At 41.0% G+C, this 13,480-nt stretch overlaps 1 protein-coding gene across 2 annotated transcripts in view; it reads left to right on the top strand.

The window, feature by feature from the left end:
- The first annotated feature begins 312 nt into the window (after positions 1-312).
- UQCC1 (ubiquinol-cytochrome c reductase complex assembly factor 1) overlaps positions 313-13,480 on the top strand; it is a 39,536-nt gene continuing 26,368 nt past the window's right edge. Inside the window, exons 1-5 of one of the 2 annotated variants that reach the window (XM_005147528.2) lie at positions 313-368; positions 3,272-3,376; positions 5,058-5,162; positions 6,535-6,642; positions 9,802-9,874. In XM_005147528.2, coding sequence (XP_005147585.1) covers positions 345-368; positions 3,272-3,376; positions 5,058-5,162; positions 6,535-6,642; positions 9,802-9,874 — 415 coding nt within the window. In that variant the 5' untranslated portion in view covers positions 313-344. Of the gene's footprint in view, positions 381-3,271; positions 3,377-5,057; positions 5,163-6,534; positions 6,643-9,801; positions 9,875-13,480 lie in introns of both variants that reach the window. The other variant, XM_034067227.1, reaches the window with a different exon arrangement.

Here is a 13,480-nt window from a genome sequence, read left to right as displayed (position 1 = left end):
CCTGATGCTACTGCTGTGAAATCCGCATGGTGACACCTGTGCAGGCCCACACAGATGCTATTTGCTTGGGGCAACCAGAATGGCCAGGTCAAAGCCAGGGGAAACCACCGCTGCCCTCTTTGCTGCCACAGATTCTTATGGGTCTAGCCTTTGAGGAGAGGACTGGCCATGGCTGCCAGCACGGGTCTGAACCTTTCCCGGTCCCGAACCAAGCTCCAACCGATGCCCAAAACCCCTCAAACTCCCTCCTCGCAACCACTCTCCCTTCAGCGGGAGACCCCGCCCCGCGCATGCGCAGCCGGCGGGCGGAAGGGACCGCGCCGGCGGAAGCGGCGGGAAGCTCCATGGCGGCTCTGGTGCGGGCCGTGGTGAGTGCCGCGGTGAGTGCCGCCGGCCGCGCTCCCCTCTTCCGCCACGAGGATGAGGCGGCGGGCGCGTCCCTGCGCGAGTTCCCAGCGCCGCTGCCCCTGCAGCGCCCGGCGCTGCTCCGCGCGGTCCCGTGGGCCCCCCGTGCCCTGTCCCAGCCGGCGCGTTAAGGACGAGGCTGCCCGGCCGAGTGAGGGCACCCGCTGGGGGGGGCGGCGGCGGCACCAGCGGCTCTTCCCGCCCTTCGGCAGAGCTCTGTGGTGAAACAGGGGGACCAGCTTGTCCTTCAGAGTTATGAGTTTATATAAGACTCGTGAAGTGCGTTAGTACTCATGGAGGCTTGAGAATTTGGCTTTTTCTTCAGTCTGGTACTTCTCTTCTTGCCTGTGTGTCCTGTGGCTTGTGGATTGCCATTAAGAGGTTCCTCTCTGACTTCAGAGTGTTTGATAACAAGGTTAACGTAAAGATTGTGATTTCTGTGCTAAGTGGAAGGGATTAGGTTCCTTTGAATGAGAACGGATTACTAATCACACTATTCCTTTTTCATGCATTTGTGTGCATTTTGTCCGTTCTGTAGCCCTTCAGGTCTTTGTAGCTGAGTACCACTTTTAAGTATGTAGCCTAGAAAGAAGTTCCTGCCTGGGTCTGATATTCCATCACGACACAAATACAGGGCTGGCTTGGTGGGTATATATCTGTCAGGAAGATGAAAGGCCTTTAGTCAGTGCCCACTTAGGAAATCAATTCACTGAGGTCTTGGAACTGATGTCTCTGGGTGTGCATTTTACAGGCATGCTGTGTCCTGTCCTTTCAGCTCTCAGCCTAAAGGCAACTGAGAACAAACCTGTCTGGGAGCAACTCAGATGCAGTGAGGTGGAATTCCTGCTTTCTTCTGTTCCAACTCTTTCTTCTTGCTCATGTCTTTGCACTGTTGCCTACCATTGTCTCCTCCAGCTTTTTTCTTGTCTGCTATGCTCCAAATGCTGGAGCAGTAGAGCTGTGGCAGCACAGATGGGTTCAGCTGTCTGCAGAGCTGTACCCCCAGGGTGCAGTTCGCAATGAGAACCTGCTTGCAGAAGATGAAGGACTTGTCTCTTAGGCTTACCTGTACCTGGGTAACTCCTCTCCCAGCTGCTTTTGGCATTCAAATGGCAAACTAAGTCATCAGGAGCTTGCAGCATATGATACAGTCTTGATGTCCAAACATTTCAGCTCTACTAGTTTTTACTGCCGTTATCATTAAAGTGTTATTATTAAAGCTGTTCTTTACCTAAGAAGAGATCTTGATGAATAGCTTAATTGGTACCTAGGGCTTTCTTAATGGTTGCCAGGAGGATTTAGAAGACCGTAGTGATATCCTTTCATCTGTATCTTGACAAGGCAGCTGGCTGCAGGAGGTGCACTTGCACTCTGTGGGCTATTCCTGGGTAATCCTGTTCAGGTTATGATCAGTACCTTCTGCTGTTATCTTTATTACTTGTTTATCACACCTCACCTTTTAAATATGAATATGCTTATTTTATATTTTCATGTCTCTGTCCAGTTTTGTTGCAGTAGTGCTTTTCAACAGCTATAAACTCCACATATTCAAGCTCTAACACATAGTGCAGCCTCAGCATGTTTTCCTTCATATTACAGAGAAAAAGCTTCAAAAAATTGTCAGATGCCTTGGAATCTTGTAATAATTATTTATTAAAAATGCTGTCTTTTCTTTCTTACTTAAGTGTTTGTTAAACTGGTTATATCAGAGCACTGGATTACCTCAAGAAGTACTTTGTGGTACACAGTTGAAATGTCTTTTTTGGATAGAAATGTATAATTTCCATAATTTCATTTGCTGGGTAGTGGTGTTATGGAGAAAGAGCAGCAACTTAATATTGCTACAGTAGAAGTGGAAAGGTAGTAATGAACGCTAATCACATTTGTTATAGCAGGGCATCTGTCCCCTCACAGTTATTAAAAGCCCAATGCAATTTGTTAAATGGATTACAAGTTCCCCTCTGTGAGGCGTTGAGGAGACAGTACTGAGGGACTGTAGTGACTCTACAGGTACAGGAAGCAGGGAACAGGAACTCAACTTGGTTTTGTATCTGTTCATCCTAATCTTTGGGCACATTTGCTAGTTTCATAGTCATCCTTTCACTAGGCACCAGTAAAAACAGTTTGTGGTATTTATACAAATTAATGAGATTTCACAGGAGTCTTCTCAAAGCTAAGCTTTATGTTGGATGCTTCAGTCTCTTTAATCATCTTTGTGGCAAATTGAAAATGAAGCTGGTTTTAGCAGAAAGAAGCATATCAATTCTGATAATGTATACATTCTTTCCAGTGTTAATGTAGAATATGTATGATGGAGGTAAAATTGTACTAACTTGAATACTGCACAAAATGAAAGGTGTAAAGAGTGCAGGCAAAGAAAACCCTGCCTCTTTTCCATATGATCTGACATTTTCATTACAGAAAATTATTATCTTCACTGACATTTGTTGGGACAATATATGCTTTTGAAATACTGAATTTCTTAGCTGTGCCTGAGAAAAGTAAGACAAAGATGCATAAAAGCTAAGAGTTGGATTAAGGGTTTTTATAGACCACTCAATCAATTGAAGAATTCTACTTAAGCATTTGAATTTATTCTATATAATAAAACTTGTGGTGTAGTGTTATGATATAGACAGCCCACCTTTTCTTTTTACTGCTCTGGCTTTGCTGTCAGACTTGGGTTGTGTGCTTGTACTGCAGACAAGATTCTTTTAAAACCAAAATTTATGCTGCTTTCAAGCACAAGTTGGGAGTTTCATCTGAGGGTTGTGGTATAAATGAATAAAACATGTGGTAGCAAGAGGACAGTTCAATGTTTTCTGGGTATTGGGGTCCTTTTTTTCATTGCTGATCTCTCTTCCAGAGCTGCCAGACGGGAGTAACTCAATGGATAGTAGCATGCAGCGGATTACTACAGACAACCACAATCCAAGGCCAGTGTAGACAGATGCTCTACAGTACTTTCCAGGTAGGATATCAGAGTATGTTAAAATGTGTAAAAAATGGGATAAGTTTAAATTAGTAAAAAAAAACCCTCATGGTTTTGTTGTTTGTTGGGGTTTTTTTTAAATAAAGAGGCTTCCAAAAGTGATGTCTTCACTGTCTGTGTATTGCCAAAATATCAAGGCAACTTAAAAGCTTACTGGTGCTAATAGTGTGAGCTTTCACTCTTCAATAAACAGTTGTCTTCATTCCAGTCTTTTAATGGATCTAAATGTTCTGTTGTGGGTAGATTAAACATGGAACTTCAAATGTAGGTAATTTTTCCAAAGCAGCTGGTGTATTTACCTGGCACGGCACAACATTAAGTAGTGCTGTCAGTGGGAAGCACAGCTTTGCAGTTTTGCTTCCAGTTCTGTAACAGGATGCATAGTGTTAGATTGTGTCTACCCATAGAAAATTAACTAGAACATCTTGTAAGAGCAGTTAATGAGAGGAAAACTGTGTAGGAAATGGGAGTAGATGCAGGCTCTCTGAACAAACTATAGTGTACTCTTGGTGTTTCCTTATTGCATACAATGAAATGAGAGATTAAGCCTTTTTTTATCTTCATGTGTATTACAACTTGTATCATAGAGCCATGACTTACAGAGTTAGAAGCTTGTCTCTGAGCTTTTTGGCTTGGATGTCTTTTCTCAGATAAGGCTTCCAATCCTGGGAAAATTTGCTGTGATTTTGTGACACACCATACTGTTTAAAACACCAGTTCCATATCAAGTAGCATAAGGTGTGGGGAGTAGAGAGGGAAATGAGCAGTTGTGAAGTTCATTGATAAAGTTGGGCTCACTTTGAGCTACCAGACTTCTGGGATGACTGCTCTGATGAAACCAGTAAATCTACTTTGTCTGAATTTATTGATAACAAATTTTGCTGTTACTCTGGTTGTGCTGGGAGGCTATGATAAGCGTTATGATTCAGTGTGCAGCTATGTTATGATATGATTCAGTGTGCAGCTTCTTACCTAGAGATCCCATTCACTCCTACTTTATAGTTTTGTTCAGTAGCTCTAAGATACAAATTATATGAAGATGAGGTTTGAGACCATCTAAGAAGGTGCACAAGTCCATAGGACCTTATGTGATGCATCCACAGGTCCTGAGGAAACTGGCAGGTGAAATGGCCAAGCCATTATCCATCATGTTTGAGAAGTTGTGGCAGTCTGATGAAGTTCCTGCTGACTGCAAAAGGAGAAATATAGCCCCCATTTTTAAAAGGGGGAAAAAGGAAGACCAAGGGAACTACAGGACAGCCAGTCTTACCTCAATGCCTGGCAAAATCATGGAGCAGTTCCTCCTGGAAACTATGCTGAGGCACATGGAAAACAAGGGCGTGCCTTGAAGGGGCTGACAGGAGTTCTCTAGTCAGTTCCATCAGTATTGAGTGTTATCCAGTCAATTCCATCAGTACATTTACAAACCTTACAAAATGTGTGTTGTGGAGCATTAATCATGGACAACCATTTTGTTTGCAACAGTTATGATAAGAAATTTGTGGATTTTTTTTAATGTGTTCAGGATTAGACTAAGCTGTAATTCACTTAGAATCAAACCAAAGGAACTGAGGGTAATTGGTGTAAAGTTGTGTCAATGGTCTCTTCATTTTTTTTTTCTTTCTTTTTTTTTCCTGTTTTCATTGATCATATTTGCTAGAGACACAAGCCTGGCCAGTTCCCACTATCTGAATCCTGTGGTGGATTGATTCAAGCCAGTGGAGCCATTACACAACAAAGCAGATCATTCTCCAATACACATAAGGTTAGAAGAATTTTGGTTTTTGTTGTCTGTGCTATTGTCATTGTGCTAGGGATTACACGTATAGTGGTACAAAACACTTTTCAAGTCATGTATGAAATGTTTCAACTTTTATATAAAATGTTTTAGTGTAGTGTGAGCAAAAGATCCAGTCATCTGAGAAGTGCTTTCTGTTCCTCTCCAGAAAATGAAGTGCTAGCACAGGGAGATGCGGTTACAGTTGGGTTATCTGGGGTGAAGATTCCAATGAATCCTCATTCATTCAAAGAAGCCTGAGGGCTTCTTTGCAATGATAAAAAAAAACTTAAGTTAAGGAGAGGAGTTACTGAGGTGAGGGCAGATGTGCCTTTCTTTTAAAAGGGAAACACAGAAGCTGCTCTATACATGAAGTGACAAAATGTTTCCTGCTTCTTTAGCTTGGGAATAATGTGTGATGCACAGTTTTGCTGTCTGCTAAACATTGAAAATTGTCATGTGATCTGCTACTGCTAATTAATTATTACATAATTTATTTACTGTTCATATATACAGTTTTGTTAATTTGTGGCATTTATTGTCTTTTGTCTTGGAACAGAAGTTTTCTAGAGCATGAATCATCTCCATAAGATCAGTTTAGTACTTAATCCAAGGGAGTCGGTGTCTTTCAACTAATATCCTGATCCTGCTCTTGTTAACTCAATATGAGGGAAATGGCAAAATGGAACGTATACATGAGAAATGAGAGGACAGGAGGAAAAAGAAAGTTAGGGAAGGATGGGTAAAGCTTGCATAGAGACCACACTCCCAGTATGTTCTCTGCCTGATTGGGTATTTTGCTGGTGTAGAGTTAGAGAAATTGTTTAAATGGTTATTTTGATATGGATAGACAAAATGAAGGAAAGCAAGGAGATGTATGGAAGGAAAGAACTCCTGACTGCTTGTGGCCCCCTTGTACCTGCACAAGCATCATTTGCAGAGCAGATCCGGGAGAGTAATGGATGACAAGCTGGTAGGTCTAACAAGCCAGGAGTGACATGGAGTCTAGGTAGACTTGCAGAATAATGAAAAAAGAATCGTGGCATTTCTTGGAAAAGGGAATCTAGAATGGGAGCCATACTTTGGAAAGCAGGTTTCTGTACTATTTGAGTCTGAACTTCCAATGGGATGCTTTTATCAAAATTGTTCTGCAGTGTTTGCATTCATAAACAGAAAAATATCACATAGGAGAAATAATGTAATATTTTGCAGAGAAGACCTAAATATCTGTTTGTTTTGTTGAACAAAGAAAGCAAGCAAAGCCCCTAAAATTCTCTATTAAACTTGTAACTTTTCTGACTAAACTGATTTCTCAGCTTCAATTGCTAAGACTGAAATATGTAATATTTTGGTTTTACAGCATCTTTCTACAAAAGATTCCATGCAGCCATCTGAAGAGAAAGTGGGCACTTTCACCAGGATAATAGAAGCATTGGGTTTCACAGGACCACTGAAGTATAACAGATGGGTAAAGCATTCAGTTAATAATTCTTTTGGTTGTTTGATGCTTTCAGAGCTCTAAAAAGCAAACAAAAATGCCCCCACTTTTAATGATAGGAGCAATACTTAATATATTAACAGTTTTAATTATTACCTGTGTAAATTCCTATTTTGTGATGTGAGGAATAATAATCCATAGCTTGAACCTGCCTTGATGTATGCATTGCCATTGTTAAGTAGGAATATTGTATTTGGTTTCTAGTGTCTTAACACCTTCTTGAATTTCTTCAGATACTTATCACTTCATTTTGCACCAGAGAACACAATCACAGCCTTGCTGTTGAAGTTAAACACTTAGAGACCATAATCTTCTCTGTAATAGTGACCAATTCATCTTCTCTGTAATAGTGACCAACTGGAGTTACCTAGAAATAATTTAATTTCAGGAAAAGCATATTGTGATACTTGTCTCATGTGCTCCTCTAGCCCACAGCAGTTGTCTCTTTCAGGACTTTCTGCTTGAAACTGGGCATTTTTCTTTAATGTCTATCTATCTATTTGTCCAGATGCACTTCGAACTCTTGTAAGTTTATAGTACCCATAGCATTCAGTGTTAGGGAGTTCCATAGCTTGAGTCCCCATCAAGGGAAGAGGTACAGTTGCTATCAGTTGGTGCCTTTTAATTTTGTGCTTAAAGTTAATAGTGATTATTCTTTCCTTGGAGTGTATGTTCACATTCTCCCTTCCACTGATGATTTTATAGACTTGGATATTCCATAATGTCTTAGTCTTCCTCTGAACTAAGGAAACTTAGTCTAACTTGTTTCTTTTCCTGAGGCTCTTTCATGTTTTGATTTTTGTTGCCCTTCTCAGATACTCTTTCAGTGCCTGTATTTCTGTGACAGGAGAGTCTCCCAGACAGACAGTAGTGGGCTATGTTCTCATTGCTGTTCGAGTCACTGGTCAGTAGTAGCTGACTGGGGCAGTTGCACATAGGTCCTCCTCTTTCATGGTCTTTTAATAGTCCTTTCATAAAGCAGTTCTTAACATTGACTATAAATTTACGAGTTCTGTAACAGACACCTTGAGTTCCTTATGCAAAAGGGAAAGACAGGAGTTGAAATTCATTATTTCTTGGCTCTGAACTAGAACACAGTATAAAAGAGTGAGAGGAGAAGACTGAAAGAAGGGCTGAGCCTAACCATGCAGGAATTAAAACCTGGAAGGTGCTTTCAGTATCTGCAAGGCAGAATGGAACTCTGAGACTAATGCTGATTGCATCTCACTCCTTACAAAGAAAATATAAAGATAACTGACATTGAAGGGGTTTAGGGATTTGCTTTTAATCAGGTGATGCTAAACTTCATGAGAGACCAGTTTCTCTCCCATGTGCTTGCATACATACTGTTGTAATAAAGTTTCTTGTTAGCTCGAAGTGTTGATTCAGAGTTCTCCTTAATTGCTACTCTTTACTGCCTGCTTTTGGCTGGGGAGCTTGGATTTGGAGGGAGTTATTTTGTGGTTAGGCCCAAGAGACGTGAGTTCATTTTTGACCTTGCCAATGCTCTCTATGAGATCTTAGGGAAGTTTCTTAATATTTCTCTGGTTTTTTTTCCATTTTCTTCTCCCTTCCCCCACACCTCTTCTACACCCTAAAGCTTCCATGATTAAATTTCACCAGTTTCTCTGGTATTACCCCCTTTACTTAAGGGCTGTCTTGCAGGGACTGTTCTTTACAATATGTTTTTAATGTCTAGTAATGCCTGGTCTGGGGCAATGGCTTTCACTGGGGAGATCTTTACTCCCAGGCCAGACAGCATTTCCTCTATAAAGGAATCCTTCAGAACTCCAGCAAGCAGTGTGAATTATTTTACTGCAAGAAGTTTAGATGTAGACTTGATTTGTGACAGAAACCTGAGATTATTGAATAAGAAAAATAATGGGTCCTCTGTTGCCACATCAGGAGACCAGTAGAAACTTATTTTTCTTTTGGTTGACGGAGACACAAGGAATTACCTTGGTAATTTGAACTGATATTTGGTAGGCAGAGTGCTCATCTCTGTAATTCAGTGAGCACTGAGGTGAGACCTTGTGGATGTCATGCCCTAAGAAGAAAACAACCAACCCAGGAATGAGGGACAGCTATTCTCTTTAAGATCCTTGCTATTAGTTATTGTGCTTTTTGAAGCTTCAGCATATGTATCTTGGTTATAGATGATGCTCTGGAAGTGTTTGTGGTTCAGTGGTAGGCCAAGAACAAAATTAGAAGTGCCAGAGCACATGAGTATACCTCGTGTCATTCATCACTTGGAACTCCTTGGTCACTTGTGAAGCTTAGTTGGTCAATTTTCATTTTTGTAGGAGAAGAAAAAGATGTTTTTAGGACATGTCTGGTATGTTAACTTCTTTAAGATTTAAAACTTAAATTACACAAAACGTTGAGTGTTATACGTCAGTTAAGGTTATTGGAGGAAAACAGGAATTGTGATTTGGAGTCTCTGTAAGGAAAGACATTGGATTTATTTTTCTGTTATGACAGAACACAGGCTGAGAAAGTTGGGGCTGTTCAGCCTGGAACAGAGAAGCTGAGTGGAGACCTCAGAGCAGCTTCCAGTATCTAAAGGGGGCTACAAGGATGCTGGAGACGGACTCTTCATCAAGGACTGTAGCGACAGGACAAGGGGTGATGGGTTTAAACTGAAACAGGAGATTTAGGTTAGATATAAGGAAGAAGTTTTTTACTGTGAGGAGGCTGAGGCACTGAAATAGGATACCCAGAGAAGTGATAAGTGCTCCATCACTGGCAGTGTTCAAGGCCAGGTTGGACAAAGTGTTGGGTAACATGGTCTAGTGTGAGGTGTTCCTGCCCGTGGCAGGGGTTGGAACTAGGTGATCTTAAGGTCCTTTCCAACCCAAACCATTTGCTGATTCTATTACATTATACTAGATTTGGAGGGTATTAAAGAAGCCTGTCAAGAATTTGGTTTTGCCTTAAGGCAAGTTTGATTTTGTTTGTGTAATTCCTGGCTGACACCATAGTTTAATGTGCTCCTGAAAACCAGAAGTGATTGTGATTCACAGGAGAAAGCTTTTCAGCAAATGCTAGTTTATGTATTTAAAAAAACCCAGTAGTGTTCAGTACCTTTCATGGTGAATACTTGAAGTATTGTCTTTTCTTTCTCTTTAGAAGGTTAAGGTGGCAGCTTTGCGCATGTACACGTGCTGTGTGGAGAAAACTGACTATGAGGAATTTTTTAACAGTAAGTAGTAGCCTTGCTGGTATTTGGAGAACTTCTGATGAAAATTCATTACATACATTTATACCAATAAATACGACAGCAAAAAAGACTTGTCAGCCCGTAACAGTGCATGGTCAACTAGAAGCTAAGGGTACTACAGCATAACTTTGAGCTCTGAAGTGGCAGAGGTTCTAGGATAGACTCTGAAGTCTGGAGTTACATTTTTGCCTGCTGCAATGGAGAACAAGAGGAAGCGTGGGATTGGTAAAACCCAGAATATCCTGGACCTTGAAGGGTATTGCCTTTTTTCTTAGCAGGGTGGGATAAACTACGAATCCAGGTATCTCTTTCCATTTTACTGGGGTCATATGGTCTCTGTGTCCTACCCTGTCCTATGACCAGTTGCGAGAAGGTCCAGGATAACTCAGATGCAGGTGTTGAAATCATTCCTATCCTGATGTACAACTTTATTTATGCTAGAGAGTCAGATCACAGTGCCTTACCTGTCTCTCTTCATTATGGATGGGGCAGGTTTGGCTGGAACTTAAGAGACTTTCTATTAAAACATAGAAAGATCATGACAGCATTAAACCAAGCCACATTTCTTGACTGTATAGAGATTATGACTAGAAGAGACACAAGTCCCTCCTTTAAGTATATAGGCATGGATTTGATGGATGGACCACTCGGTGAGTGCTTGCTGTTGCAAGATTTTTCCAATGGTTTTCGGAAGGTTTTCCAAAACTGTGATGTGGTTTCAGTGGTTGCAGGAGTGAGAGAACTCTGTGAGCAGCAGGAGTCATCATTAGTGATCAAAAAGGGAGAATCTCATTTTCCCTGTGCGCATACCTCTCCCCAGCTGTGTGCCCTCCCAAGCTTTCTCAGATAAGTTCTCTTCTGTTTGTCATATTTGCCTCTCAAATAGAGGCTTTGCTATTTTTAACTGGTGTTTCACTATCTCTGCTGAAGATGTAAAGATGCAAAGAGATACAAATGTTGCCATAGATTAAAATATAAAGGAATTTAAAAAAATATCTGTGAAAACATCCTGGCACAGACTTTCAGGCTCAAGACGGGTGAAATAACTTCAGTTGTATTCTTAATACTGTCTTAAAGAGAAAATTCCCAGAGCTTCCCCTCACTTTACACATCACAAGCAGCAGGCAGCCTTTCACCGTTCTCTCCAGAACTATTTGTATTTTTGCACTGTAGTACAAATCGTAGCTAGTCCATCTCTGAATTTACACTGAGGAGAATGTAGATTTGCATTGGCTTGAGGCTGTTGTTAGGTAAGGATCAACATCACTTGTTTTGCTGAGATTGACAGTGTGTTGGTGTTCTAAGAACACACAGAGTGTCTGTGGTTGTAATTCCAAAGAAATCATTGCTTTCAGAGGAAAACAGATATAAGAAGTTTCTGTTAGTTCTATGTAGTTAGCGCTGCAGTTGTCTGGGAGATGAGCTCTAAAATTCAACAGGCATGTGATCCATGTTTAAAAAATAATTCCCCTAAAAACACAGATTATGTGATGAATTAATTTTGCCAATATAGAAGCTTTAGGTTGTGGTTCCATGAGCAGCTGAGTCAAAGTAGCAGCCAAAGAGAAAATGTTCACTTCTCCTTCTCCCTCTACCTATTTTCTGGACTGGACAATTATATCCTCTGGTGAACTGAAAGAAAATGACCCAGTTTTGTACTAAATTATTCTTTTAGTGTGTTAGTGAATGTAAGTGGCACATGAAAGGGTCTGGTGGACAACAGCTGTGGCATAAAGTGGGTGATGAGGAGAACATGGCCTTTCATATGGCTCCTAGTGGGGCCACCAAGCAGCTTGAAAGGGCTGGAGTTGACCTCCGGCCCTCTGGATTCTTCTGTCTCCCTTAGCCCATCAGGTGCCTTACAGGCACTTTGCTCTCTGCTGTGCACCAGGCAACACTGACATAGTGCACCTGAACTGTTTTTTTACAGCAAGTGGAGATATTATCCCATTATGTCCTTCCTAAAATCGTGGTAGTGGCAAAGATGATCTGTCATGAAAGAAAGTCCACATTCAAGTTTTGCATCCCTTACCTGATGAATTTTAAGGTCAGAATATGGCTGGAGGAAGAGGTATGTCCTCGAAATCCTGAGCATTCACGTCTCTTACCATATGCAGACATGTGAGCAGGAAATGTTCTGTGCAAAGATTTATTCCCCAGCTGATAATAGTCACAGTCATTCCATAGGTAGCTTTATCATCAGACTTTTTTTTTCTGTATCTAACCGTATTTTGAAAGGAATAGTTTTCTGTTTCATTATAGGGTGGCTCTTTCTCCCTAGTTAGTTTCCCAGAATAAGGTGTTCCAAACCCCCAGATTTTATAATTACATTCCTTCTAAAAAACTGATACCTGAGGGCAAGCTTCGTGCTTTAAAAGAGCCATCCTACCTTTAAATTTCCACTGTAGACAGTCCAAATATAGAAGCTAAAAAATGAATTATAAAAATAGAAGTTGGAAGAAAAAATTCTCCCCTCCTGGATACTGAATAGGGCTTTAAAAACTTTCAGTATTTCCAGTAGTAGAGGTGTGAGCTTTGCTTTCCACTGAAAAGTGATTTCTGTGGTGGGAGACTGATACATGGCAATTTCTACTTCAGAAACCTCTATTGAACTAAGTCCTTTACTCTGAATCTTGCCTCTGGAACCTTCATTTAATGAAATGGTTTGAATAATGAAAGCATTGTGTACTCTTGCCCTAGTTAGAGATGTCTTGGCATGCCTTTAGGCCAAAGTAGTCATTTCTAGGCACATGAATATTTCTAATAGGGATGAGAGAGCCAAAAGGGGAGAAGGGTGAGGGAAACCTATGTTTCCAAACATAGACTGTCTTAGAGGTGACATAGGTGATGTATGGACACTGATGCTGAAGCTTTGGCAACTCCTAGGCACTGATGGACTCATCTCTCTGGGGAGGGATGAATAGCGATGGTTTGCTTGGTGGTTCTGGTGGTTGCCTGACCGTATAAAAAGAAAGAAGCTGTGAAAAGTTTTGCTTCATGATCCAGGTGAATCTCTTTGGTAAGATTTGAGAGACAAGAAGTATAGGAGTCGGGAAGGGAATATATTCAATGCAGAAAAGATAAGGTTGACTTCCTAGGGGCACATCTGACTGGAGAGTCTATTTCTGAATACTCTGGCCTTCATACAGCTAAGTCCAGAAGACAAAGAGCAGGTGTTGGGTAGGCCAAGGTGATCAAGATCCTTTGCATTAGGTACTCCTCTTAAAAACTTATTCAGGAAACAGATGTAGAGGTGATTTCCTAGAAGGTAGGTTTGAGGTGGCAGGATCAGGACTTGATGTGCACATAATCCATAGGTCCATGCTTTTCAAGCATGAGGAAGAGGAATATGGTTTTTGTGTCACATAACCTAAATCTTTAGTCTCACATACTAATGGCAGATGTAGATCCATAGTGTGAATGTATATGTTGACTAACCATCCCTGGAAAACCCAGTGGCTCTCAGAGTAGAACTAAATCTGGAAACAGAAATTGTTATTATGCTTGGTTGGTGGTTTTAATCCTAATCTAGAACAGCTAGAGGCAAGGTATGCTCAGAGTGCTGTGGATTGTACAGTCATGTAGTAA

The sequence above is a fragment of the Melopsittacus undulatus genome, chromosome 10, assembly GCF_012275295.1.
Source record: "Melopsittacus undulatus isolate bMelUnd1 chromosome 10, bMelUnd1.mat.Z, whole genome shotgun sequence".
NCBI lineage: Eukaryota > Metazoa > Chordata > Aves > Psittaciformes > Psittaculidae > Melopsittacus > Melopsittacus undulatus.
This window is presented reverse-complemented; position numbering and strand designations above follow the sequence as displayed.